We start from the raw sequence: 25,645 nt of genomic DNA, 5'->3' as shown, positions 1-25,645 counted from the left end.
TTATAAGCTAAAACAACACTTTAAGATGATGATTTCAATACCGCAAATGAAAGAAAGATGGCAAAGGATTGTGTACATGTTCTGATAAGCTGACGCCATTAAGTAGTGACTATTTGCATGCAGCTCCAGTGGAAATCATCAAATGTTCCCATTTAGGACTACTACAGGTGAAATCCACAGTCCCAGCCATGGTTACTACAGTAAGCAGCATCATCTTAACATGTTTAAAAGGCCTATCAATACTCAAAATCACTGAACCTCAGATGGCAGAGTTGGGTCGCGACTGCTGTTCTCCTTTAAGAAAGTGGAAGCAGAGACACCATGCCAGCTAACAGTTACTATTGAAATGCAGAGGCCTTAGACTTCCACTGCAGACTATCCTGCTGATGTATGTACAGTCTCAGGAAAATTAAATTGAAGATCTCAAAGCGAGATTGCTGTACCAGAGGGAGATCAAAGACTGCTGTGTCTTTGCTTCATTGAAGCGTGCCTATCCCCTGTCATTTCAAATGAAGCATTGCAGCTCAATGGTTTCGCTCTATTTTCTTCAAAGACAGGATAGCTCAGTCTTTTAATGGCAGAGCAGGTGGAGTATGCTTTATGATTAAGTCATCGTGTTGCACAAATGTGGCAGTTCTGTCTCAGTTTTGCTCAACCAATCTGGAACAGCTAATAGTCAAATGTTATCCAAGGGAGTTTTCTGCCATCATCCTGGTAGTGGTTACATTCCACCTCAGGCAGGCTCTGGATGAGTTGAGCAACATAATCAGGAGTTATTAAACTGAGCACTCTGAGGTCTTCTCTATCTTTGAAGGAGATTTCAATGAGGCCATCATGTTACCTATGGAAGTAAAAGAGCCACCACACTTGACCACTGTTAAACCACTAGCAGGAATACTTAATGTGCCATCCCACAGCTATACCTTGTAAGGTCTGATCACCTGGCTATTTCTACTCCCATCGTATAGAAAGAGACTACAGACCACAGTATCAGAGGTGAGGACCAAGAAGGTGTAGTTAAGGGAGGCAGAGGACCTTACAAGGCTGCCTTAAAATGGTGGACTGGACAATATTCAGAAATTCACCTTCGAGCTACCAGCTCCATCAAGACCTGTGTGGATGGGCATATGCCTTTGAGAACATACTGGTCACACCCAAATCAAAAGCTGTGGATGAACTAGGAGGTTCATAGACTGCTGAAGGCTGGATCTGTGGCATTCAAAACCAGTGATCCAAAGCTATACAAGAAGTCCAAGTATGACCTATGGAAGGCTATTTTAAGGTTGATAAAACAATTCTGATTAAGGTTAGAGGTGGAATTGGATGCATGTCAGCTCTGGGTCTGCAGGCCATCACCTTCTATAAACTGAAGCCTAACATCATAATGACTGAGGCTTCACTCAAAGTTCAATTATCTAAGTGCATATATGTCACCATTTACAACCCTGAGATTCAATTTCTTGTGGGCATAACCAACAAAGCTATAGAATAGTAACTATAACAGAATCAATGAAAGACTGCCCAACAGAGCGTTCAACCAGAGTGCAGAAGACAACAAACTGTGCAAATGCAAAAAGGAGAAGCAATAATATAAATAAGTTAGCAATAAATATTGAGAACATGAGATGAGTCCTTGAAAGTGAGTCCATTGGTTGTAGGAACATTTCAATGATGGGGTAAGTGAAGATGAATGAAGATCCTAATGGTCGAGGGGGTAGTAACTGTTTTTAAACCTGAGGCTCTTGCACCTTCTTCCTAATGGCAGCAGTGAAAAGACGGCATGACCTGTGTGGTGGGGGTCCATGATGATAGATGCTGCTTACTTGCAACAGTATTTCATGTAGATGTGCTCATTTGTTGGGAGGGCTTTTCCTGTAATAGACTGGGCTGTATCCACTACATTTCCGTTCAAGGGGACCGGTGCTTCCATACTGAGCTGTGATGCAGCCAGTTGATATACTCTCCACTACACATCTATAGAAGTTTGTCAGTTTTAGATGAGCTCAGTGCCTTTGGTGCATGATTTGAAAGAGAGACCTTGTGATCTCTGTCTTGGAGACCGACGTCAGAACATCTTTCAAGTGAATGAATCCTTGCACGGTGTCACACCCTGATGGCGTGCCTGATAGGGCCCTGAAAACCTGTGCCAACCAACTTGCGGAGTGTTCAAGAACATCTTCAATTTCTCACTGCTGCAGTCAGAGGCTCCCACTTACTTCAAAAAGGTGACAATCATACAAATGCCCAGGAAGAGCAGGGAGGACTACCTCAATGACCCACCCAGTAACAGTCGCATCTACTGTGATTAAGTTATTTAAGAGGTTGGTTATGGCTAGAATCAACATCTGTCTAAGCAACAACCTGGAGTTACTGCAATTTGCCTATCGCCACAATAGATCTACAGTGGATGCATTCTTACTGGCATTCCACTTGGTCTTGGATCACCTGGACAATAGTAATACCAATATCAGGTTTACAGATTGCAGCTCAGTGTTCAACACAATTATACCATCAGTTCTAATCAACAAGCTCGAAAACCTGAGCCTCTGTACCTCTCACTGCAACTGGATCCTTGACTTCCTTATCAAGAGACCACAGTCTGTGTGGTCAGAAATAATGTCTCATCCTCAATGACAATCAACACTGGTTAATTTCAAGGATGGTTAGCTCACTGCTCTACTCTCTCTACATCCACATTTGTGTGGCTAGACACAGTTCATATGAAATCTATAAATTTGCTGATGACACAATGGGTGTTGGCAGAATTTTGGATGGTGACAAGGAGGTGTACAGGAGTGAGATAGATCAGCTGACTGAGTGGTGTCATTGCACAACTTTGCACTCAACATCAGTAAGACCAAGGAATTGATTGTGGACTTCAGGAAAGGGAAGTCAAAGGAACTCACACTAATTCTCATCAAGGGAACAGGAATGGATAGGTTCAGCAGTTTCAAGTTCCTGGGTGTCAACTGTGGTAAACTATGTATACCTGTCTGGACATGTCCCTCTGCTGACTGCTCCTGTGGCTCCTCCCACAGACCCCTGTCTAAAGGAAATTGGGGCACTGCTCCTCCCTCAGTCTTCGAGATGTTGTGCTCCCTTTTGCTGTTAATAAAAGCCTATCGTTAACTTCCAGTCTCCGAGAGTTATTGATGGTACATTGTCAACATCTCTGAGGATCTATCCTGGGCCCAACATATTGATGCAAATAAAAAGTCAATATTTCATTAGGAGTTTAAGGAGACATAGATCTATTCATTTCAGCAATACTTGGTCTACACTTTTGTAATATTTAAATCAGATACCTTATCAGCTGCTTCTAATAATCTATCTTCTATCATTTGATATTATGTAAATTTATTGGATAAGTGAATACAGACAACATCAGAGCTTGTGAACAGATTAATCTGTTCCTATTTATATTGCTGTTTATAATGCTCTCTCACAGGTTCAGAACAGTGGGTCAGATGTTTCAATAAGATACCTGCTGTGTAAAGTTAAAGATATATAAATATATATAGTGCCTATAAAAAGTATTCACACCCCTTGGAGGTTATCACATTTTATTGTTTTACAACATTAAATCACAGTGGATTTAATTTGGCTTTGTTGACACCGATCAACAGAAAAAGTCTCTTATGTGTCAAAGTGAAAACAGATCTCTACAAAGTAATCTCAGTTACCGTATATTCCGGAATATAAACTGACTCGGAGTATAAGACGACCCCCCATTCTCAGGGTTAAAGAACTGACTTTTTCATGTTACCTTTGTATAAGCTGACTCCTTTTGTAGAGGTTTTTGATTTAACCAGAAAAGATTGCAAGATCTCACATGCCGGTATTTAGCTTTGCTGGATCCAGACCCTGGAAATTCTGTGAGCCAGTACCTGCTAAGAAAACAGGCCTACACATTGTAGAGCATTATAGGCAAATTCTTAATAAATATATCAGGAGAGAAATTTTGGATTAGGTTTCCAATGGAAAAGAATCCTCTGAAATGTAACCCCCATGAAACCATTTAGCGCCCATCGTAATCTCATTAAAACATAACTCGGGGTGGAGGGATCTGTACGTATACTCAGTGTTGAGTTTGCGACCGCCATGTAGAAAAGATTGAAACAAATGCGATATGATCAAGCTGAAGGTTGTTTATTTTGCTAAAGGAACGAATAATTCTGCAGCTGCTAGGAAGTTTAGTGTAAACGAGAGAGAGTGACAGAGTGGAGAAAGGCAGAGGACACTCTGAGGGAAATGCTAAAGACGAAATGTGCAAACCACTAGAAAACATGCCAGTGGCCAGAACTGGAAGAAAAAGTTTTAGAGTGAGTGAATCACCAGCGATCGTCTAGATACATTGTTACCAGAGAAATTATCCGAGTTCAAGCATCGAAATGGGCCGAAAAACACCGTGAGTCAGTGAAAATTTCAAAGCTACGCGAAGTTGGTGCACCCGATTTATGAATAGACGTGATCTTGTGTTGAGACAAAAAAAACAAAGTTTGCTCAGAAAATTCCTGCGGGGTGTTGTTTATGTTCAAGAACGGTGCTGGATGGACAAAGCGGGTTTGCTTGAAGTGGGTTAAAAAGGTGTGGCGTCAATGTCCGGAAGGTGTCAGGAAGGAAAAGTCGCTACCTGTCTGGGACATGTTCAAAGTGCACTTGTCGGGTGAGACAAAAGCAGCACTGGAAGCTGAAAATACAGACATTGCAGTCATCCCCGGTGGTTTGACGTCCGTGCTCCAGCCACTAGACGTGAGTTTAAACAAACCAAAGAATTCATGTGTCGACAGTGGAACCAATTTGACTCAATAACAGCCAATAAATATGACCTGTCTTCCGTGTATTCGTTTTTCCAAAGTTGGCACCCTCTGTATAAGCAGACCCCCTAATTTTAGAAAAAAAATGTAGGGCCATATTCTCGGCTTATACACTGGAATTTATGGTAATGACAAATATAAAACACATAATAATTAGTAATCACCCCTTCTTTAATATGACACACCAAATCATCACTGTTAAAGACAATTGGTTTTAGAAATCACAATTAGTTAAATGGAAATCTGTTTTTGGAGACCTGTGTGCAGTCAAGGTGTTTCAATTGATTATAGTCAAAGTATACCTGCATCTGGAAGATCCAACTGCTGATGAATCAGTATCTTGGCAAAAATTACACCATGAAGACAAAAGAACACTCCAAGCAACTCCGCAAAAAGATTATTGAAAAGCACAAATCAGGAGATGGATACAAGAAAATTTCCAAGTCACTGAATATCCCTTGGAGTAGAGTTAAGTCAATCATCAAGAAATGGAAAGAGCAGGCTATCCTCAAAAACTGAGTGACCATGCAAGAAGCGGACTAGTGAGGGAGACCACCAAGAGATCCATGACAACTCGGGAAGAAGTTACAAGCTTTGGCTGAAATGGGAGAGACTGCGCATACAACAACTGTTGCCTGGTTGCTTCTCCAATCATAGCGTTATGGGAGGTGGCAAAGAAAAAGCCACTGTTGAAAAAAACTCACATGGAATCTTGTCTAGAGGTTGCCTGAAGGCATGTGGGAAACTGAAGTCAGCTGGAAGAAATTTTAATGATCAAATGAATGCAGCAAAATACAGGGAAAAATGATGCAGTCTGCAAGAGAACTGCGACTTGGGAGAAGGTTTGTTTTCTAGCAAGACAATGACCTTAAGCAGAGAGTCCTTGAAAGTGAGTCTGAAGGTCATGGAATGAATCCACACTGGTTCAGGAGGCTAATGTTGGATGATAACTATTCCTGAACCTGGTGGTGTGTGACCTAAGGCTTCTCGCTGGTAGTAGTGTGAAGAGAGCATGGCTTGGATGGTGGAGTGTTTGATGATGGGTGCTGCTTTCTTACATTCAGTTCTACTATGCATTCAGTTATACTACTGCCTAGTTCAATGCACTAGTAATAAACACAAGGAAGTTGGCAAATGTTGGAAATCCAAACCAAAACACACAAAATGTTGGAGGAAATCAGAAGGTCAGGCAACATCTTTGAAAGTGAATAGATAGTTGACATTTTGGGCTACTAAACACTAAACCCCTCCCCACCCACCCACCCCCATCACTTTCCTCAGGAATTGCTCCCTCCATGATTCCCTTGTCCATTCGTCCCTCCCGGCACTTATCTCTACAAGCAGCTTAAATGCTACATCAGTCCATACACCTCATCCCTCACCTCCATTCAGGGCCCCAGCCGGTCCTTCCAGTGAGGCAACACTTCACCTGCGAATTTGCTAGGGTCGTCTAATGTGTCCGGTGCTCCCGATGCTGCCTCCTCTACATTGGTGAAGCCTATTGTAAATTGGGGGACAGCTCTGTCAAGCATCTCCGCTCCACAAGCAGGTCTTCCCAGTGGCCAAATATTTTAATTCTAGTTCCCGCTCTCATTCCAATATGCGGTCCATGGCATCTCAGGGTGCAGGAGCAGCATCTTATATTCTGTCTGATGGCATGAATATTGATTTCTTCTTCTGGTAAACAAATTCTCCGCCTCACCTCCTCTATTCCTCACTCTGATCTTTTACCTCTTCTCATCTGCCTATTACATTATGATGTTGGGAAAGATTTGTAGCTCGGGTTGACTTGGGCACACTAGCCTATTACTTCCCCCTGGGTGCTGTCCTTCTTCGCTTTCTCTCCTTTCTCCTATGGTCCACTCTCTGCTCCTATCAGATTCCCTCTTCTCCAGTCCTTGGCTTATCTATCACCTTCTAGATAGATAATAGATCTATCCCCTACCCCCACCTTTTTATTCTCTCCTTCCCCTTCCTTTTCAGTCCTGAGGAAGGGTCTTGTCCCAAAACATTGACTATCTATTCATTTCCATTGATACTGCCTGACCTGCTGAGCTCCTCCAGCATTTTGTGTAAGTGCACTGATGACTTCAAATACTATTTTTATCAAATAATTCTTTGGATTTCAGAATCTGTACCAGGTTTAATATCATTGGCATATGTTGTGAAATTTGTTGTTATGTGCCAGCAGTACATTGCAGTATTTTTTTAATGTAAGTTTCAGTAAGAAGTATAAACAGTATATGTTAAAGTGGTGCTAAAAGGGAAAAACAATACTGAGTTAGTATTCATGGGTTCACTGACTATTCAGCTATCTGATGGTAGAGGGGAAGAAGCTGTTCCTGAATTATTGAGTGTGTTCCTTAAGGCACCTGTACCTCCTCCCTGATGGTAATAATGAGAAGAAGGCATGTCCGTGATAGGGGTTCTTAATGATGGATGCCGCTTTTTTGAGGCATCACTCCTTGAAGATGACCTAGATGCTGGGGTAACTGGTGCCCACGATGGAGCCTACTGAGTTTACAACCTCCTGCAGCTTATTTCAATAGGCTGCACAGACCTCCACTCCTACCCCACTGCCAGACCAGAGGGCTGATGCAGCCAGTCAGATTGCTCTCCATGGTACATCTGTAGAAATTTATAAATGTCTTTGGTGAGATGACAAATCTCCTCAAATTCCTAATGAAATGCCTTCTATATAACTGCATCAATATATTGGGCCTAGGATAGATCCTCAGAGATGTTGACACCCAGGAACCTGAAATTGCTCACCCTTTCCGCTTCTGATCCCTCGATGAGGACTGGTGTGTGTTTCCTCAACTTATCCTTTCTGAAGTCCACAGTCAATTCTTTTGGTCTTACTGATGTTGAGTGCAAGGTTGTTGTTGCAACATCACTCAACTGCTGAACCATCTCGCTTCTGTACGCCTTCTCGTCACCATCTGAAATTCTGCTTGCAAAGTTGTAGATGGCATTTGAGCTATGCCTAGCCACACAGTCATGGGTGTAGAGAGAGTAGAGCAGTGAGCTAAACATGCATCCTTGAGATGTGCCAGTATTGAGTATCAGAGAGGTAGAGATTTAAAGTTTAGATATTTATGTTACTTTCTCCAGTTCTGTTTTGGTCCAATGAGTTTATATTATAGCACTCTCCCTATCCCTATGGTGCCCAAGATACAAGGCAAGCAGTACTTTTTCTATAAGAACATAAGATATAGGAACAGAAGTGGGCCATTTGGCCCATTGAGTCTGCTCTGCCATTCAATCATGGGCTGATCCAATTCTTCCAGTCACTCCCACTCCCCTGCTTTCACCCCATACCCTTTGATGCCCTGGCTAATCAAGAACCTATCTATCTCTGCCTTAAATACACCCAATGACTTGGCCTTCACAGCCGCTTGTGGCCACAAATTCTACAGATTTACCACCCTGTGACTAAAGTAATTTCTTCGCACCTCAGTTCTAAAAGGACGTTCTTCAATCATGGTCATACCCTCCTGTCCTAGTCTCCCCTACCATGGGAACTAAGTTTGCCATATCTAATCTGTTTGGGCCTTCTAATATTCGGTATGTTTCTATGAGATCCCCCTAATTCTCCTGTACTCCAGGGAATACAGCCCAAGAGCTGCCAGACGTTCCTCATTCAGTAACCCTTTCATTCCTGGAATCATTCTTATGAGTCTTCTCTGAACCCTCTCCAATGTCAGTATATCCCTTCTAAAATAAGGAGCCCAAAACTGCACAGAATACTCCAAGTGTGGTCTCACGAGTGCCTTATAGAGCCTCAACATCACATCCCTGCTCTTATATTCTATACCTTTAGAAATGAATGCCAACATTGTATTCACCTTCTTCACAACTGACTCAACCTGGAGGTTAACCTTTAGGCTATCTTGCACAAGGACTCTCAAGTCTCCTTGCATTTCTGCATTTTGAACTCTCTCTCCATCTAAATAATAGTCTGCCCATTTATTTCTTCCACTAAAGTGCATGACCATATACTTTCCAACATTGTATTTCATTTGCCACTTCTTTGCCCATTCCCCTAAACTTATCTAAGTCTCTATGCAGACTGCCTGTTTCCTCCACACTACCCACTCCTCCATTATAGTAACCTCCAGAAAGAAGTACTGTGCTTCAATGTATCCTCCTGAACTCTTCAAAACACAGAGCATGCCACAATAATACACTGTTGCTGAAAGTTGAGAATCAAATTTATTAAGCAATAAATCCAGTAGTAATGCATTTGAAATATGTAATGAATGATGTAAGTCAGTATCTGCTTCAAGACAGTAAGCATTAATTATTCCTCCACAGTTCTCTATCATGCTTTAAACAACTTGGACCACAGATCTTTGTGAAGAACTGTTACGTGAGGAAAAACTGAACAAGTTTTTTTGTTAGCACTATGTCAAAAAGGAAACTTGAGAACATAATACACCAGAGTAGTATGATTTATTATTTTAATTCAAACTGGTTTAAGAAAAACAATTATCATTTACAGTTTAAATGGATCCAGTGAAATATATTTCCCGCAGTGACATATATGTCAATGAAATTAGATTACACAGATGCAATCAGCTTTCTCAAGAGAGAAATTTGTACACCTATTGTAGAAAACACAGCTGAGCTGCAGAAGTCTTTCTTGCAGGGCCTCCTGATTAGATCATTGTATAGAAATATGGCAATACCTGTTTAACAACTTTGAGATCAGTCTAATCACTCCTAATATTTGCAGAGATTCTGTTTCCAAAGAAATGGAAATACTTTAAAATATATTGAAGATGCTAGTAATTTAAAACAGGAAATGCTCGAAAAATTTAGCAGATTAGGCTGCACCTGTGGGAGGAGAAGTGGAGTCAAGATCACTGACAAAGGATCTTCAGCCTGGAACCTCAAATTTGCCTGTCTTCCCAATCATGTGCTCAGGGGATCTGGGCACATCTGTGGGAGAATGGAGAGTTAACATTTCAGATTGACAGCCTTACAGGAGGGGTGTTTACTCTGTTACTTCTGCAACAGATAAGTCCTGACCTGCTGAGTATTTCTAGCATTTTCTGTTATTTGTTTCCTAAGTCTCGTTAAGCAATTCAGGTTGATAGTGATAAAATAATCTTACAATAATCTAAGAAACTTTAAAAAAAACAAAAGCAGGAAAGGTTAAAAATACTGAGCAGTTCACACAGCATCTGTGAGGAGTGAAACTAAGTGAAAATTTCAGATTGATAACCTTTTACTTGACCTTGTCAGTTACCTAAACTGAAGTTAGACAGTTCTCTCTATTACTCTATATTTGTGCAGTGAGGTGGATTTGTTCAAGGCTAACTTTTTATTCAAAGTTTAAGAAGGTTTCATAAGGAATACCTCTTTCGGGATTTAGAATCCAAAGCATTAAATATCAGAGCAAAAACATATATAGAATCTTGGATCCTATGACTTGATTTAAAGATCTGTCTTTCTTAATATGTAACCTTTTAATGTTTGGAGAGAAACTTGAACACTGGTTGGATCAATTCATAATCAATTTACTTTGTTTACATTTTCTTATACATTCCCTCTTGTATGCTGTTAAAAATATTCAGTTCTTCTTTGAAAAAATGTAATGATCCTTCCTTAACCACTCCTATGACAATATATGTGATGTTCTAAAAAAAATTCTTGCAGTAAACCTTTTCTTTTAACTTTCACCCTTCCTTCTCAGTAATAATTGACAAAAGTTGACAACTTCTCATTAATGACAAACCCTGTGAATTCTTTAACGCACTGAATTTCACGTATATCACTTTGAATGTCTTCTAAGAAAAGTGTTATATAACTTATCATTAACTTTTTTCTGTTTAATTCTTTGGCAATTTATTTAAAAGTTAAAATACTGTTGAAATTTTAAAGTATTTTATGTATGTGTCTTTGAGAAATGTTGTATCTTGATCATTAAGTCAATAAGTTCATCATCATTATCTATCTAATAATTAATTATCTTTCTGTCTCTGAATTTACTTTCCCATCCAAAATTTGTTATGCCTTATAATGTCAACAAACCAATGAATAAACGCGAGAGATCCTGCAGATACTGGAAATCCAGAGTAACACATCACAAAATGCTCATCAGCACTTATGAAAATGAATAAGGGGTGTTTCTGACCGAGACCCTTCATCAGGACTAAAAAAGAAAGGGGATGTAATCTGAATAAGAAGGTGGAGGGAGTGGGGAGTACAAGCTAGAAGGCGATAGTTGAAGCCAGGAGAAGGGGTAGGTGTTTGGGGAATGGGCATGAAGTAAGAAGCTAGGAGGTGATAGGTGGAAGAGGTAAAGGGCTGAAAAAGAAAAATTCTGAGAGGAGAGTGGACCATCAGAGAAAGGAAAGGAGGAGGGGCACCAGGGTGTGGTGATAGGCAGGAAATGAGAAGAGAAGATGTAAGAAGGGGGCCAGAGTGGGAAATGGATGAAGAGAAAAGGGGGGAGGGAATCACTGGAAGTTAGAGAAATCAACGTTCATGCCATCAGGTTGGGGCTACCCCGAAGGAATATGAGATGCTGCATCTCCAAGCTGAGTGGCCTCCCTGTGACTGACATGTTGGAATAGGAATGTGTTTTGTAACTAAAATGGCCACCGGGAAATCCTGCTTGTTGCAGATAGAGTGATGATACTCTTACTGATGTAGAAGAAGCTGCACCGGATTCAGTAGATGACCGACATACTTGCAGGTAAAGTGTTGCCTCGCTTTGAAGGACTGTTTGAGGCTTTGAATGGAGGTGAGGGGTGAGGGAGGAGGTGAACGGGCAGGTGTTGCACTTAAACCATAAGACATTGGAGCAGAAATAGGCCATTTGGTCCATCGAATCTGCTCTGCCATTCCATCATGGCTGATTTATTATCCCTCTCAACCCCATTCTTCTGCCTTCTTCCCATAACCTTTGATGACCAGATTAATCAAGAACCTCAAAACTAGTGCCTTAAATGTACTCAATGAGTTGGTCTGCACAGCCCTGTATAGCAATGAATTCCACAGATTCACCACCCTCCAGCTAAAGAAATTTCTCCTCATCTCTGTTCTAATGGGATGTCCCTCTATTCTGAGGCCTTGTCCTCCGGTCTCAGATTCCCCCACTATAGGAAACATCCTCTCCACACCCACTTTATCTAGACTTTTCAATATTTTCCTGGTTACAACAGGATTTCTTTCCCCCTCCCCTCCAACTTTCTTCTAAACTCTAGCAAGTACAGACTCAGAGCTATCAAATATTCCTATATTTTAACCCTTTCATTCCTCAGATCTTTCTCATGCACCTCCTCTGGACCCGTTCCAAAGCCAGCACATCTTTTCTTTGATGTGAGGCCAAAAATTGCTCACAATTTTCCAAGTGCTGCCTGACCAATGCCTTATGAAGCCTTAGCATTACATCCTTGCTTTTGTATTCTAGTCCTTTCAAAATTAATGTTAACATAGCATTTGCCTTCCTTATCACTGACTCAACCTGCAAGTTAACCTTTAGGAAGTCCTGCACGAAGACTCCCAAGTCCCTCTGCATCTCTGAGTTTTAAATTTTTTCCCCATTTAGAAAATAGTTCACACCTTTATTCCTTCTAGCAAAGTACATGACCATGCACTTCCCTGCATTATATTCCATCTGCCACTTATTTGTCCATACCCCTATCTGTCTAGATACTTTTACTTATTTATTGAGTAACAGCACAGAATAGGTCATTCTGGCCCTTCAAGCCATGCCACCCAGCATTTCCCCGATTTAACCCTAGCTTAATCGCGGTTTTATTTATAATGATCAATTAACCTACCAGTTGGTATGTCTTTGGATTGTGGGAAGAAACCCGAAAACATGGAGGAAACCCATGCAATCATGGGGAAACATACAAACTCCTTACAGGCTGCGGTGGATTTTGAACCTGGGTCGCCTGTACTATAAGGCATCGTGCTAATCACGATGCTACTCTGTAACCCTACCTTGCAACACTACCTGTCTGTCCATCTGTCTTCAGATCATCTGCAAACTTATCCACAAAGCCATCAATTCCTTCATCGAAATTATTGACATACAAACAAGTAGACCCAGCAGCACACCATTAGTCACCAGCAACCAACCAGAATAGGCCATTTTTATTCCCACTCTTTGCCTCCTGCCACTTAGCCAATCTTCTATCCATGCTAGTATCTCTCCTGTAACATCATTGGCTCTTGTTTTGTTATAAACAGTTTCATGTGTGGTACCTTGTCTAAGGTAACCTGAAAAAACAAAATAAACAACTTCCATTGACTCCCTTTTGTCTAGCCTACCTGTGATTTTATCAAAGAATTCCAAAAGACATGTCAGGGAAGATTTCCCCTTAAAGAAACCGTGAAGACTGCGGCCTATATTATCGAATGCCTCCAAGTACTCCAAAACTTCATCCTTAGTAATAGACCCCAACATTTTTCCAACCATTGAAGTCAAACTAACTGGCCTATAATTTTCTTTTTTCTGCCTCCTCCCTTCTTAAGGAGTGGAGTGACATTTGCAATTTTTCAGTCTTCAGGAACCATTTCAAAATCTAGTTGTTTTCTATTAGTTTTTTAAAAACTTCCTGCTAGTTTTTGTTTTATTATATGCCCTCTCTTTAGTTTTTCTATGCTGTCTTTGACTTCCCTTGTCAGCCACAGTTGCCTCATCCTCTCTTTGAAATACTCTGTATCTTTAGGATGTATCTTTCCTCTGCCTTACGAATTTCCCCCATAAACACCAGCCATTGCTTTTCTGCTGTCATCCCTGCTAGTCTCCCCTTTCAATTTATCTTGGCTAGCTTCTCTCTCATACCTCTGCAATTCCTTTTACTCTCAATCCCAATCCAGAATTACCTTTCCCTAGAAGGCTCCACCATAAACTGATCTAAAAATCCATCTCATAGCATCCTACAGATTCCCTCTCTTGCAATCCAGCACCAACTGGATTTTCCCAATCTAGATGTATATTGAAATCCCCCATGGTTATTACAACATTCCCATTTTTACATGCCTTTTCTACCTCCTGTTGTAATTTATATCCCTCATCCTGCCTACTGTTTGGATGCCTATATATTACTCTCATCAGGGTCTTTTTATCCCTGCATTTTCTTAACTCTACCCACAAGATTCTACTGTACATCTTTCAATCCTGTGCCATCTATTTCTAAGGATTTTATTTTATATTTTACCAATAGAGACACCCCACCTCCTCTGCCTACCTGTCTGTCCTTTCGATACAATGTGTATCCTTTGATGTTAAGCTTCTAAGTGTAATCTTATTTCAACCATGATTCAGTCATACCCACAACATTATACCTGCCAATCTCTAAATGCACCACAAGATCATTCTCCTTATTCTGTAAATGCATGCATTCAAATATGACATTCTCAGTACTGTATTCATCACCATTTTTTATTTTGGCCCCCTGTTACACTTAACTCATCCCACTGAGGTTCAGGTGTAACCCATATATTTTGTACAGGTTTTACCTTCCCCAGAAGAGTTCCTAATGATTTAGAAATCTGAAATCTGTCCCATGCAACAATTCATCAACCACGCATTCATCTGCCAAACTATCCTCTTCTTACCCTCACTGGCATGTGGTGCAAGCAGAAATCTAGAGATCCTGCTTTTCAGCTTACTATCTAACTCTCTGTATTCTCACTTTCTCACTTCAGGATCTCCTCCCTTTTCCTACCTATGCCTTTGGTATCAATATGTATCATGACTTCCAGCTGTTCACCCTCCCCATTTAGAATACCATGGACTTGATCCAAGATGTTCCTGACCCTGGCACCTGTGGGGCAACATATCATACGGCTGTCTCTTTCACGTCCACAGAATCTGCTTTCTGCTCCTCTAGTTATAGAATTCCCTATCACTGTTGCATTCCTCTTCTCACCCCTTCGCTTCTGAGCCACAGAGCCAGACTCAATACCAGAGGTCTGGTCTCTGCAACTTTTCCCTGTTTGGCCATTCCCCCACCCTCCAAAGCAGTATACTTATTGTAACTATTGAGGGGCAGCCACAGGGTTACTCTGTACTGGCTGCCTATTCCCTCTGCTGACAGTCACTCAGGTACCTGCTTCCTGCAGCTTAGGAGTGACTATCTCCCCGTAGCTCCTATCTATCACCTTCTCATTTTCCTGTATGAGCTGAGGTCGTTCAGCTGCAGTTTCTTAACATGGTCTCTAAGGAGCTGCACTTTGAGGCACTTTGTGCAGATGTAGTTATCAAGAAGACTGGAGTTTTCCCAGAGTTCCCACATCTGACACAAAGAGCATTCCACTACCTGTGGATCCATTCTCAGCACATCTAGCAATGTACTAATAGAGAGAAGAAAAACTGACTGGAAACTTACTTTCTTACTTACTTACATAGAACCTCTGCCTGTGCTTGCCCAACCTGGACCACTCTAACACTGGCCCACTTACGTAATGGCCACTCAAATAACAGCTGGACTGCTTTCACCTCCCTTCTTTTTTTTTGGCCCCGTGCTAATCTCTGCCTGCAGAAAGAAAGCTGAAAGCTCCTAAGCTGTTTTCAAACTTTGCACTGCATCACCAATGAATGACCTTTCATGCTGATTTCAGTCTACTACTTCCACTTGCAGGGATAAGTGCCAGGAGGGAGATTAGTGGGAAGGGTTGAATGGACAAGAGAATCACAGAGATAGCGATCTTTGCAAAATATGGAGAGTGGGTGGGAGGGGGTGGGTAAAGATGTGTTTGTGATAGGATCCCATTGAAGGTGGCATAAGTTATGAAGAATGATCCGCTGGATGCAGAGGCTCATGGGGTGGTAGATAAGGAGAAGGGGAACCAATGAATAGTAAGGATACTATGTGCTTCTGGAATATCAGCAGTCTCTGAAACGAAATGTGAATATTCAGCAAAGAAGGAAGCTAAAGAAAAACTGAATTGTTTCCACATGAACATCAAAAAACGATAATTAAAATGACTTACACGATTAGGTACATCTCTGCTATAAATTTATTACTCTATAAGAATACACTTAAGGATACATAACCTGATGGTGCAACAAGATATACAAACCCCATTTCCAGAAAAGTTGGGATATTTTCCAAAATTCAATGGAACCAAAAATCTGTGATATGTTAATTCACGTGAACCTTTATTTAACTGACAAAAGTACAAAGAAAAGATTTTCAATAGTTTTACTGACCAACTTAATTGTATTTTGTAAATATACACAAATATAGAATTTGATGGCTGCAACACACTCAACAAAAGTTGGGACAGAGGCATGTTTACCATTGTGTTACATCACCTTTCCTTTTAATGACACTTTTTAATCATTTTGGAACTGAGGATACGAATTGTAGTAGATTTGCAATTGGAAATTTTGTCCATTTTTGCTTGATATAAGACTTCAGCTGCTCAACAGTCTGTGATCTCCGTTGTCTGGTTCCCCTGTTCATGATGCGCCATACATTTTCAATAGGAGATAGATCTGGACTGGCAGCAGGCCAGTCAAACACATGCACTCTGGGTCTACAAAGCCATGCTGTTGTAGCCCGTGCAGAATGTGGTCTGGCATTGTCCTGCTGAAATAAGCATGGACATAAGCATGGCTTCCCAGGACGGGAAGAGACGACGCCTTAATGGCAACATGTGTCTCTCTAAAATCCTAATATACACCTCAGAGTAAATGGTACCTTCACATATATGCAACTCACCCATGCCGTGGGCACTGATGCACCCCCCCATACCATCACAGATGCTGGCTTTTGCACCTTTCGCTGATAACAATCAGGATGGTCGTTTTCACCTTTAGCATGGAGAACTCAACGCCTGTTTTTTCCGAAAACTAGCTGAAATGTGGACTCATCTGACCACAGCACATGGTTCCACAGTCTTTCAGTCCATCTGAGATGAGCTCGGGCCCAGAGAACTCGCCGGCATTTCTGCATAGAGTTGATGTATGGCTTCCTCCTTGCATAATACAGTTTCAAGTTGCATTTCTGGATGCAGCGACGGACTGTGTTAAGTGACAATGGTTTTCCAAACTACTCCTGAGCCCAGGTGGCTATAATTGTCACAATAGCATGACGGTTTCTTAGGCAGTGCCGCCTGAGGGCTCAAAGATCACTCGCATTCAACAGTGGTTTCCGACCTTGCCCTTTATGCACTGAGATGTCTCTGAATTCTCTGAATCTTTTCACAATATTATGTACTGTAGATATTGAAAGACCTAAATTCTCTGCAATCTTGCGTTGGGAAATGTTTCTTTTGAACTGACTAACAATTCTCTCACAAATTTTGGCACAAAGAGGTGAGCCACGACCCATCCTTGCTCGCAAAGACTGAGCCTTTGATGGATACTACTTTTATACCCAGTCATGATACCTCACCTGCTACCAATTAGCCTGCTTAATGTGGAGTCTTCCAAACCGGTGTTACTTGAACATTCTATGCACTTTTCAATCTTATTTTAACTCTGTCCCAACTTTTGTTGAGTGTGTTGCTGCCATCAAATTCTAAATTTGTGTATATTTACAAAATACAATTAAGTTGGTCAGGGAGTGGATTGGAGGGAATAATTTTTTGATGAGATTAGTATTTGCAAGGACTAACCAATATGACAATTTGAAAGTTGGGACTGGAAGCACTTAGAATCATGTTGATTGGAGAGTGAAACTGGAATGTTAATTTCATTCATTATTTGTGGTACAAAAGTTGAGGCATATAAAGGAAATTGTGTAGGATCTAATTTACTGATGCTTACAATTATGGATGCATTTAATTAATGTTTGCATTGCACAAAATTATATGTATTAAATAAACTATCAAATTACATCTTTTAGAAACTTTCCAATTTTTAAAAGCATTGCATGAAGCGTGCCTGGTTTGTTCTTTGTGAAGCATTTTATTTAAAATTTACGTTTAACTATCTGTTAAAGGAATTGGGTATTCTTTGGTTAAAGGATTTGTTTGACAATTCTTATTATTAATAAAATCACTTCGGCATGGAAGCAAAATGGAAGGGATTTTAGTAATACGATCTTAGAACTTTAAAAAGATCTACTATTTGTGCCACAATGCTAATTACTGTCCCAAATAGTTCAAAGTAAGCTTATTATCAAAGTGATTAATTTATGAGATTCATTTTCTTGCAGACACACAATAAAATCAATGAAAGACAGGACAGACAGACAACCAGAATGTATATACACAAAAATCTAAGAATAATAATAATGCACCATATGACAGGATCCTGCAGCAGTGTAACATAATTTGATTACTTACACTGGCACAATCAAGTAGCAAACGTCATTCATCAAAATCTTGATTTAAAATACCAACCCATAAATGAAATCACACCTGACTATAAATACAAACCTGATCCAGTTTTACCACAAATTATATTATGACTAATCAGTTATTACAGATAGGACAATCCATAATAACCATCCAAATATAATAATATAGGATAAACAAGCAAGAACAACTTATTTAATAGATATAGAACATAGAACATAGAATAGTACAGCACATTACAGGCCCTTTGGCCCACAATGTTGTGCCGACCCTCAAACCATGCCTCCCATATAACCCCCCATCTTAAATTAAATGGCATGTGAGAGCTGGTATGAGGAATACTGCAAAGGAAAAGATGGAGTGAGACCATAGTGTACTTTTTAAGTGGGCAATTTTTAATGGATTAGATAAACAATGAGTAATTTAGGAGATATCAAAAATGGGGATGACAAAATAGTGGAAAGCATTAATTAGGTTACAGATAGGCTTATTATAGTCTACCTGTCTAGTAGTCTCTTAAATTTCACTAGTGTATCTGCTTCCACCACTGACTCAGGCAGAGCATTCCACGCACCAACCACTCTCTGAGTGAAAAACCTTCCTCTAATATCTCCCTTGAACTTCCCTCCCCTTACCTTAAAGCCATGTCCTCTTGTACTGAGCAGTGGTGCCCTGGGGAAGAGGCGCTGGCTGTCCACTGTCTATTCCTCTTAATATCTTGTACACCTCTATCATTTCTCCTCTCATCCTCCTTCTTTCCAAAGAGTAAAGCCCTAGCTCCCTTAATCTCTGAACATAATCCATACTCTCTAAACCAGGCAGCATTCTGGTAAATCTCCTCTGTACCCTTTCTAATGCTTCCACATCCTTCCTCTACTGAGGTGACCAGAACTGGACACAGTACTCCAAGTGTGGCCTAACTAGAGTTTTATAGAGCTGCATCATTACATCGTGTCTCTTAAACTCTATCCCTCGACTTATGAAAGCTAACAGCCCATAAGCTTTCTTAACTACCCTATCTACCTGTGAGGCAACTTTCAGGGATCTGTGGACATGTACCCCCAGATCCATTTGCTCCTCCACAATACCAAGTATCCTGCCATTTACTTTGTACTCTGCCTTGGAGTTTGTCCCAAAGTGTACCACCTCACACTTCTCCAGGTTGAACTCCATCTGCCACTTCTCAGGCCACTTCTGCATCCTATCAATGTCTCTCTGCAATCTTTGACAATCCTCTACACTATCTACAACACCACCAACCTTTGTGTCATCTGCAAACTTGCCAAACCACCCTTCTACCCCCACATCCAGGTTGTTAATAAAAATCACAAGAAGTAGAGGTCCCAGAACAGATCCTTGTGGGACACCACTAGTCACAACCCTCCAATCTGAATGTACTCCCTCCACCACGACCCTCTGCCTTCTACAGGCAAGCTAATCCTGAATCCACCTGGCCAAACTTCCCTGGATCCCATGCCTTCTGACTTTCTGAATAAGCCTACCGTGTGGAACCTTATCAAATGCCTTAATAAAATCCATGTAGATCACATCCACTGCACTACCCTAATCTATATGCCTGGTCACCTCCTCAAAGAACTCTATCAGGCTTGTTAGGCACGATCTGCCCTTCACAAAGCCACGATGACTGTCCCTGATCCGACCATGATTTTCTAAATGCCCATAGATCCTGTCTCTGAGAATCTTTTCCAACAGCTTTCCGACCACAGATGTAAGGTTCACTGGTCTATAATTACCTGGACTATCCCTACTACCCTTTTTTGAACAAGGGGACTGATGCACCATCAATAACTCACACTGAGACGTAAGGCGAGATATCGGCTTTTATTGACTGGAAGAAGGAACCAGGAGTGAGTGTCTATCATACAATGTCCTGGAGACTGAGGCCGAGCGTCAGGCCTCAGATCTCCTTTATACAGGGGCCTGTGGGAGGAGCCACAGGAGCAGTCAGCAGGGGGCGTGTCCCGACAGGCACATAGTTCACCACAGGGACAACATTTGCCTCCCTCCAATCCTCCGGTACCATTCCCGTGGACAACGAGGACATAAAGATCCTAGCCAGAGGTTCAGCAATCTCTTCCCTTGCTCATGGAGCAGCCTGGGGAATGTTCCATCAGGCTCTGGGGACTTATCCGCCTAATGTATTTTAACAACTGCAACAGCTCCTCTCCCTTAATATCAACATGCTCCAGAACATCAACCTCACTCATATTGTCCTCACCGTCATCAAATTCCCTCTCAGTGGTGAATACCGAAGAGAAGTATTCATTGAGGACCTCGCTCACTTCCACAGCCTCCAGGCACATCTTCCCACTTTTATCTCTAATCGGTCCTACCTTCACTCCTGTCATCCTTTTGTTCTTCACATAATTGAAGAATGCCTTGGGGTTTTCCTTTACCCTACTCGCCAATCTGATCCCAAGGATCAGTCCCATCTGATCCTTGCTTCCTAAACCTCATGTATGCTGCCTTCTTCCACCTGACTAGATTTTCCACTTCACTTGTCACCCATAGTTCCTTCATTCTACCATTCTTTATCTTCCTCACCAGGACAAATTTATCCCTAACATCCTGCAAAACATCCCTAAACATTGACCACATGTCCATAGTACATCTCCCTGCAAAAACATCATCCCAATTCACATCCGCAAGTTCTGGCCTTATAGCCTCATAATTTGCCCTTCCCCAATTAAAAATGTTCCTGTCCTCTGATTCTATCCTTTTCCATGATAATGCTAAAGGTCAGGGAGCGGTGATCACTGTCCCCCAGATGCTCACCCACTGAGAGATCTGTGACCTGACCCGGTTCGTTACCTAATACTAGGTCCAGTATGGCATTCCCCCTAGTCGGCCTGTCAACATACTGTGACAGGAATCCATCCTGGACACACTTAACAAACTCTGCCCCATCTAAACCCTTGGAACTAATCAAGTACCAATCAATATTAGGGAAGTTAAAGTCGCCCATGATAACAACCCTGTTATTTTTGCACCTTTCCAAAATCTGCCTCCCAATCTGCTCCTCGGTATCTCTGCTGCTACCAGGGTGCCATTCCAAGCATACATATTTTACAAAAATCAATAAGTGAAATACATCAGAAATATCCTGAATTAAAAGAGGAAATTGAAAGTCTTTGGAACACAAGCAGTGAATACCTTGTCCCAATAGTAATATCTCCAACTGGTGTCTTCCCAAAGGCACTACACAATAGCATTAAACAATTAAGGCTACACAGTAATATTTACGTCAATCTTCAGAAATCCACAATACAAAACACCACTAGAATAGTCCGAAAGTTCCTTGCAATTGACAAATTAATGTACTTGGCTATCTCAAGTTTTAGCAGCTTGAGTTGAGAAAAAATAAACAATAGTAATAATTAATAAATAAACAAATAACCCAATATTGAGAACATGAGACGAAGAGTCCTTGAAAGTGAGTCAGAAGTTGTGGGAACAGTTCAGTGATGTGGTGAGTGAAGTTGAGTGAAGTTATCTCTCCTGGTTCAAGTGTCTGATGGTTGAGGGATAATAACTGTACATAAAACTGGTAGTGTGGGTCCTGAGGCTTCCGTACCTCTTTCCTGGTGGCAGCAGTAAGAAGAGATCTTGGTCTGAATGGTTGGGGTCTTTGATGATGGATGCTACTTTCTTGTGACAGTGCTCCATGTAGATGCGGTCAGTGGTGGGGAGGGCTTTACCTGTGATGGACTGGGCCTTATCCATGACCTTTTGTAGGCTTTTCTGTTCAATAGTATTGGCATTTCCATACCATGATGCACCCGGTCAATATACTGTCCAGCACATATCTATAGAAGTTTGTCAAAGTTTTAGATGACATGCCAAATCTTCACAAACTTCTAAGAAAGTAGAGCTGGTGCCATACTTTCTTTGTAATAGTTCTCATTTGCTGGGCCCAGGACAAGTCCTATGCTGTGCTAACACTGATGAATTTGTGGTAAACTATGTATACCTGTCTGGAATGCCCCTCTGCTGACTGCTCCTGTGGCTCCTCCCACAGACCCCTGTATAAAGGTGATTGGGGGCACTGCTCCCTCCTTCAGTCTCCGAGATGCCGTGCTCCGTTTTGCTGCTAATAAAAGCCTATCGTTCACCTCCCGTCTCTGAGAGTTAGTGATAGTGATTCAGAATTTCAAGTTGCTGACCCTCTTCACTTCCAATCCTCCTGACAAGTCCCGGTGTATGGACCTCCAGTTTCCTCCTCCTGAGGTCAATAATCAGCTCCTTGGTCTTGCTGAGATTGAGTGATAGGTTGTTGTGGCACCTCTTAACCAGATGTTCAATCTCCCTCCTATATTCTGATTCATCACTACCTTTGATTTGGCCAACGGCGGTGGTGTCATCAGCAAACTTAAATATATTATTGGAGCTGTGATTAGCCTCACAGTCATAAGTATAAAGCCAGTCAAGCAGAGGGCTAAGCACACAGCATTGTGGTGCATCTGTGCTGATGGAGATTGTGGAGGAGATGATGTTGCCAACCCAAACTGACTGGGGTCTGCAAGTGAGGATTTCGAGTTTCCAATTGCACAAGGAGGTTAAAGTAGGGGTTAAGATCAAAATCTTCAGTGGCATAACATCATGGAAAGTTATATGCATACCTTCGATACTGATTTCTGTTCAATAACTCATAAGTCATTTCCACTGTTACATATTTGTGTTGTCTGATAAAAAAAGATGTAATGTTGGAAATGATATCTGCAACTTAAGGTAGGCCTGTATCACTGGCCACTTCCATGTTTTCATGTATAAAGGATCCATTCAAAGTTAGTGTCTAAATCAGCTTATGCTTATTATCTTGTTTTGCATGCTTGAAAAATTCAGTAATATATGAAAAATGATTTATCAAATGCTCAGGGCTTATCCTTTCTTCTAATAATTTGTAAACCTATCTGAATTTAATTTAAACATTTAGAGACCTGAGGTTTCACCTGAAGTTCTCTAAATATTTAACTTAGAATATATAATCATTTTCAAACCATGACTTGTGACCCAGGGTGATAGTGAAATTTTAATCTCACTTTCTTTTAAAAAATATTTTATGATCAATTTTCACTTGTATGTTGGTTAATTTCAGCCTCCTGGGAGCAGCAAGATTTCTCCAAAATTAAGCATGAAACGATCACCAATGCAAGATAAACGAGCATGGTCACCCACACATCTGATCCCATCAGTCAGGTCTGGTTCTATCTCTGGTAAGCCAGAGCTACGCAGATCCATAACCCCAACCAGTAATGGCTCTGGATATAAACATACAATTAAATCTTCTTTCAAAAACAAAAAGAGCACATAGAATAAAGAATTTAAACATCAAAACTACTAAACTTCAAAATGATGTTAATTGCAAATACTTCAGGAAGGAACGATGGATTACAAAATACAGAATGAATTTGGCTTTTTCTGTTCTGCTGACCGCTATGAATGGTGTTGGGCATAGCATTTGCTTTGTATGTTTCACACGATTTTATAAAAATTCCAAAAAAAAAGATTGAAACCAGGAAACTGTTCACTGTCTAACTTTCTTTAGGTGTATAGTGATTTCTTTGGGTATAGCCTATAGCTGGAAACTCATAATTTATCTTGTTTAAAGAGACGTCAGTATTGTTAAAATCAGAAATAGTTTATTTAAAATATTTGTCTTTATTCTGTCAAGTAGAGTCACTGTTACTGTTTATTTATTTTGTTGTTACCTGCAGAAAATCTAAAGGAGCTAATGTTGCCAGAAGAATTAGAGAATATTTTTCTGTATAGTTAGTTGACTATGCATGAAGAAGTGTTTTTCTGGTCAATTATTTAGCATGCCCTACATTCACTTCAAATATTCAACCATTTTTAATCTTGGTTGAATTAATTGCAGTGTTATTTATCAGAAATGTAAGTTGAGAATTTGATCCCAACTTATTCAAAGAAGGATAGAAATGTAATATATGTTAGATAAAGCAGTCTTTTATTTTCTCGTATTAATGTAAAGACATACTTTTTGTGGGTAAATTTAATGCAAATGAATATATTTGTTCCTGAGCTGTACAAAGTACAAATTCTGTTTAATGAATATGATATGCATTGTAGCATGACATCATGCACCATGAATCCTGAGATGTGTTAATTTGTGCAAGTCCATCCAGCTATCTGGAGAAGGGTAATGATGCTTGATCTTGACTAATGTTTTGATGGCATATCCAGGGCTTTTAAAAGCAAATGAGAAAATAGATAATACAAAAGATGTGATTTTTCTTCTGTAATGTGATTCCAGTTATTTTATATGAGCTGGTTTAACTTTTAATCTTTTCTTTTTAAAGTATTCATATTAGAAACTTTTCCCCCAAGGTAATACTGTACCAGTTATAACTTTTACATTAAGCATAAGCATTTCCTACATTATATTAACACTTAGCTAATATTTCATCACAACCCTGTAATAAAAGTGTCCAGCTCAGGTGTATCATAAAAATGTTAACAATAAAATAAATTGTCTTTCTATAACCTATATTCTGTGCAAATACTTAAGAATGTTTGTGCTGTCCGTGTTGCTGTGCTGAATTAGCTCCAGTTTTGAAAACCTCTTTGAAGTCATTTCATAATATTGTGCTGTGACTTGTTGAGATTTTATTTGATGGAATTGTCATTGCAATCAAGCATGAGTACATTGACCCAAATAAGAGTGTTTTATACTGCAACAATTGTGACATCTACCCATCAAACTCCAATTTCTCCAATAAAGTGGTAGTTAACATTTGTAGTTGAGAACGTTAACTAGGTGAGAGACTGTAATGCTGAAAATCACATAGAGGTTGAAAATAATTGACCCAAAGCTTTGGACATTTAAGGAAAGCATAAAAAAGAGATAGAGGAAATGTTACCCAACAGATTGGTAATTGATTCCTGTAAAATAGTTAAAAGTATTAACTTATTTTTTCACCATTTCTATTGCTTTTCCTTTATCTATTCTACTAGTCACATCAAATAGTCACAAAATGAATTATTGAGAGCGAAGTATTGATATGTCAATTATTGTGAAATTAAAATGCTATTCTTAAAACAATTCTTAATTTTTATGAGAAAAAGAAATATGCAATATTACAAGTCTGTATGGATATTCTGATTTTAATGAAAATAATGATGTATTACATTTTCAAAGTTGACTTGTTTTGTTTTAGCAATTAATCATGTACTAACAGAATTTAGATGAAGATCTCTCTAAATTTAATAAAGAAAACAGAAAATGTTGGAAATATTCAGCAGGACAGGCCTCATTTGCAGCAAGGAAACTGTATTGTAAATATGCAGTTTTATTTTTGCTTTTCACATGTGTATCCCCTATTCCAAGAAGTGTGATGGTATGCTTGGTATTAAATCATTTTGTCCTTAAAAATTTCCTGGACATTGTTCTCCTATACTGTATTTCAGCAATATCTTGTTTAGTTTTTTTCTTGTATTTGCTGGTTGGATGTACAACTTATCCATATGCTTAATGAGTGTATTTTTTTAAGGCGAGCATAACAACAAAAGAA

The 25,645-nt window shown here is 40.2% G+C and overlaps 1 protein-coding gene across 34 annotated transcripts in view; it reads left to right on the top strand.

The window, feature by feature from the left end:
- The window catches only part of stk33 (serine/threonine kinase 33), a 204,260-nt gene extending 179,639 nt beyond the window's left edge, over positions 1-24,621 (top strand). For all 34 annotated transcript variants that reach the window (XM_059975837.1, XM_059975806.1, XM_059975816.1 and 31 more), the window contains one exon: positions 23,212-24,621. In XM_059975837.1, the coding sequence (XP_059831820.1) occupies positions 23,212-23,427 (216 nt within the window). In that variant the 3' untranslated portion in view covers positions 23,428-24,621. The remainder of the gene's footprint in view (positions 1-23,211) is intronic.
- The last annotated feature ends 1,024 nt before the right edge of the window (positions 24,622-25,645 follow it).

This window comes from Hypanus sabinus, chromosome 7 (genome assembly GCF_030144855.1).
Source record: "Hypanus sabinus isolate sHypSab1 chromosome 7, sHypSab1.hap1, whole genome shotgun sequence".
In the NCBI taxonomy this organism is placed as follows: Eukaryota; Metazoa; Chordata; class Chondrichthyes; order Myliobatiformes; family Dasyatidae; genus Hypanus; species Hypanus sabinus.
The sequence above is the reverse complement of the archived record's forward strand: the minus strand, read 5'-3'. Positions and strand labels throughout refer to the sequence as shown.